Below are 4,622 nucleotides of genomic sequence, written 5' to 3'. Positions count from 1 at the left end.
AATAAATAGAAGGCCGCTTTATCACCCCGTTGTGTGCGTTGTCTCGCCAACAAATCAGAATCGTTGCATGAGAGGTAATTGTCAATCGATCGCCATTACTGTTGTTCAATGCCAATGTCTGATTAGCCACGTCAGTACATGGAATCTGATGCGAAGGCTACGCTACCTTTGTAGTCTCTTCATTTCCAAATTGAAGTCCTCGAAATCTCTAACCTGCTTCAAACTACGTCAAGATGCGTGTCGGTATCAAGCTCCAAAGCGGGTTCATCGTCACGATGATACTTTCCTGGCTTCCAGAGGCGCACGGCCACGGATATCTCTCGTTCCGGCTGCTGTTTACCGCGATCCGTACACATCCACATCGTTCGTCACTACTGTCTCCGAAACGATCGACCTAACCAGCTTTGGTGGGAAGAAGTGGAATGACACCCCAGAGCTCAACGCTGCGATGTTCGCCTCATCATTTCGGAATTCCAGCTACTCGTCGCTGCGTGAGATGCTGGATCCTGTCGTACCAGACTGCGGTAACACGCGCGTCGATGTTGATCCGGTTAATGTCACCGGTACGTCAGAGGTGCGTTGGCAGAACGACGAAGAGCAACGCGGTTTTGTCGAATCGCACCATGGCCCGTGCGAGATTTGGGTAGACGAGCGTCGTGCGCTTCACAACGACGACTGCCGAGCTACTTTCACGTCGTATCCAGCTCATCTGCCTGTTGACTACGACGCGTTGTGTGATGGCGAATGTCAACTCACGTTTTACTGGCTGGCCCTCCACGAAGCAGCGTGGCAAGTTTACAGTAAGTCCCAGGAGCTCTCATATGTTCTTTTCTTTTTCTAACGTTTGGTGTTCTTGCAGAGGCATGTTCTCCCATCACCAATGCTAAGCACACGTAGACGATAATTGATCGCAGTGTAGTAACGAGGAATACAAACAGAATTTGACCGTATTAGATTCCTATCTTCGTTCTTGTCGTTTTTCTTAGTGAGACGGCTTACAGTATGGCTTCGACCAGTCCTTTGAGGCATGGTTACTTGTAGTGTACTTGGGTCACTGTCTCAGTCGATGTTGGCCAGCACGATCAGACACACTTCCTCTATATTCGACACGTCCTACTATTGTGGGAGTAAAAGGGAAAAGTAGTATTTTTAACAGTTTAAGCTGTACCTTTTTATGATATTTCAGCTTGGACAGTCTAACCAATCTTATTTCATTGGCGACGTGGGGTCTGATATAAGTGCTGCAAGAATGTTGCGATAACCCACAGCGAAACCAATAACCTGCTATCATACAGTACAGTGCACGACTAGTCCCCGCGCAATCGCACATGCTTGCTTCCTGTATGTTGGTGTTTTTTTTAAGAGGAGCAGCTGTTAAATGAAGTAGCATTATCATCGGCAACGCTCCGATAGAAGATATTCACACCAGTCATATTAGGAACTGCCCTCCCAGGCCAAAACGACGCCTCTCGTATAGTATCATTATCATCTCAATTCTTTCAAAAAGGATTCATCTCCGCTCGTAGTAGACTATATCCAACTTGCTTTCTTATCACTTTATCATGCGCACGAAACGACGCGAAAGCGCCGTCTGATTGGCTAATGATCTTGGCGACTCTGGGGCACAAGATCTCTCAACATGAACCGAGACGATGATAATATCCGCAATGAGGACCAGGACGATACGACATCGACGTTGAACGGCGACGAGGAACAGAAGGCTGACGAAGATGCAAACATTCGCATCTTCCTGCGTGTCAAGCCCTCCAAGAAACCCTCGGGCTTCTTCTCGTGGGATGAAGACTCGAGCATGATGAAGTACGACATCCCGAAAGATATTGCAGCTGGGCTGATCAACAATTCCCGCACATCGTACAAATTCCGCTTCGACTCGGTCATCGGCATGGAAGCCAGACAGGAAGAAGTGTTCGATCGAGTGGGACGTCCCTGTGTAGAGAGCGCGTTGAACGGCTTCAACTCGACGGTGTTCGCCTACGGTCAGACGGGATCGGGTAAAACCTTCACGATTACAGGCGGAGCAGAGCGCTACGATGATCGCGGTCTCATTCCGCGTGCCTTGTCCTTGATCTTCGAGCGCATGCGCAACCAAACCAGTCAAGCCCAGATCATCGCTCAGATTTCATATCTTGAGATCTACAACAACCAGGGCTACGATTTGTTGGATCCGAACCACGAATCGACCAAGTCGTTGGATGATCTGCCGCGTGTAGCCATGTTAGAAGATGAAGACGGGAATTGCCACTTGCGGAACTTATCCATGCACCCAGTGACAACAGAGGAAGACGCACTCAATCTCCTCTTCCTAGGCGATACGAACCGAGCTGTGAGTGAGACGGCAATGAACTTGGCGTCTTCCCGTTCTCATTGCATCTTCACTGTATCACTGGAGACGAGGAGAGTGGGGAGTGAGGTGGTACTGCGCTCCAAGCTGCATCTCGTGGATCTAGCAGGGTCAGAGCGAGCTCACAAGACTGGCGCTAAAGGCCAACTACTACGTGAAGCCGCTTACATCAACACGAGTTTGCACTACCTTGAAATGGTCATTGTGGCGCTACATGAGAAGAATACCAAAGGGAGATCACACATTCCGTATCGTAACTCCATGATGACTTCAGTACTGCGAGACTCTCTCGGTGGCAACTGTAAGACTGTCATGGTGGCGACTGTGAGTCCCGAAAAAGACCAAACTGATGTAAGGAAGTACTATTATAATTCTGCTATCCATGCGCGTTAGTGATATTAACTACTCGACTTGTAGGAATCCGTGTCAACCTGTAGATTTGCACAGCGAGTGGCGCGTGTCAAGAACGACGCGCGTCTGAACGAGGAAGTGGACCCCGCAGTGATCATCCGCCAGCTGAAGGCTCGTGTCGCTTCTCTTGAAGAGGAGTTAGCCATCCTCAAGGGCGATGTGGTAAGTAATGTTTAGTATCAAAAGTGATAGTACTACAATTGCTAACCGACCTACCGTAAAGAATGAAGGTGCCGAGCTAAAAGACTACGAGATGGACAAGCTACGTCAAAAGTGCTTGAACTTTGTAAATGACTCGGAGCCAAGCGCGCACTTGGCGATGGGAGAGTTCACGTACACGAAGATGAAAGCGTGTTTTGATATTCTCAAGAGTATGGCCAATGCTGCTGGAGCAGCAGCAGCTGCAGCTGGTAGCTCAGGACTTTCTGGCCCAAATAGCGATGGAAAACTCATTTCCGCTGGCTCTGGAGGCAACAATCAGGAGCTGGAGCAACGTCTGCACGAGCTCGAACAACTCGTTCAGCAGCGCGATAATGAGATTGCTATTATGGTTAATATGATTCGAGAAAATCACGGAGCTGCAGTCCCCGCAGAATTACTATCAAGAGGATTCGTAGACTACTCCAGCAACCAAGAGGAACACGACTCGAAGCCTCAAAAGAAGCAAAATACACCGAAGAAGCCTCCGGGAGACTACGCGTCGACGCTAGTGGTGGATCCAGCCGTGCTGGAGGACCCTGCTAAGGCCTTTGAAGCTTTCAAGGCTCAATACCCAAAGAACGACGTGATTAGAGACAACAAAGTAGCTCTCAAACGTAAATATGACGCCGCCAAGGCTCTTGCGAACGAAGTAAATGACGCTCGGAACCAGATCAAGGCCCTGACGCTGAAGATGGAGAAACTTCGAAAGCAGCAGGCGATAGCTGACGAGGGGCTTCTTGGGGCGGCGGGTGACGGGTCTTCTAGCTCGGATGCTGCAGAGATGGAAGCTGCTGAGCAGAAACTCAAGGCAGAGATCGACACGCACAAGATTGCATACAAGAAAGGATTCCACGAGCTCAGCGAACTGAAGAAGGAGATCCAGCACATCCAGAAGATGCTCGAGATGGGTCGCCTCAAGCTCCAGAAGGACTTTGATCTGTGGTATCAGCGACAAGGGAAGGGGGCGCTGTTGACGGAGACGCTGCTCGCTCAAGCCAAGTCAGAGGAGAATCGGTCTCTAGGCAATCGGAGTCAGCAGGCTGAGCTGGCAAAACCGACCAAATCGTCATCACCTCAACGGCCTGAAAGCGCTTCTCGACGGCCTCCAGCTTGGGATTCAGAGGCAAAAGATCCGAAGAGGCTCTCGTCGTCACAGTCGCTTCGATCGTCAGCGGCCAGACAAAGCACAGCAAGGTACGGCGGAGTTTCGTTTGTTTGCTTTAGTATTATGGTGACTGACGTTCAATTGCTGCAGCACCGTCGAAGAAGACGTTTCCGGGTTCTACGAAGCACTCGACATTCTAAAGCGACGCAACAATGCAAGAAAGTAAGTTAGGAGCAATTTGACCCCTCCGTGTCTCTGTCCTCTTTTAAGCTTGTAATTAACTGATTATTAATCACTTCGCATACCAAACTCACTGTCAATGAAAGCTGACTCGTGAGGGGTTACGGGGAATGTCCGGTACCGCTACCCGTAAACGAGATATCGTGCTGAACTACATGATTGACAGCATCTTACTTGCGGCCCAAGTTGGCGGGGTTTACGAGACATTCGGAAGGCATTTAAGCCAAATAGGGTTATAATCAGCTCGTTGCGCCAGTAGTATTCAAGGCGTCGACGTAGAGCAGAGAAGAAGTGCGACGTTGC

At 49.6% G+C, this 4,622-nt stretch overlaps 1 protein-coding gene across 1 annotated transcript; it reads left to right on the top strand.

Moving 5' to 3' along the window:
* Nucleotides 1-1,639: 1,639 nt before the first annotated feature.
* On the top strand, nucleotides 1,640-4,368 carry PITG_14188 (kinesin-like protein KIF6; the record flags this gene model as incomplete). The annotated part of the gene is made up of 4 exons (XM_002899248.1): nucleotides 1,640-2,713; nucleotides 2,780-2,935; nucleotides 2,997-4,168; nucleotides 4,230-4,368. 4 exons carry the CDS (start codon nucleotides 1,640-1,642, stop codon nucleotides 4,303-4,305), a joined length of 2,478 nt encoding a protein of 825 aa, XP_002899294.1.
* Between the last annotated feature and the right edge of the window lie 254 nt (nucleotides 4,369-4,622).

Source organism: Phytophthora infestans, genomic scaffold, assembly GCF_000142945.1.
Source record: "Phytophthora infestans T30-4 supercont1.32 genomic scaffold, whole genome shotgun sequence".
Classification (NCBI taxonomy): Eukaryota; Oomycota; class Peronosporomycetes; order Peronosporales; family Peronosporaceae; genus Phytophthora; species Phytophthora infestans.
Note: the sequence above shows the minus strand (reverse complement) of the source record. Positions and strands in the feature narration are given on the sequence as shown.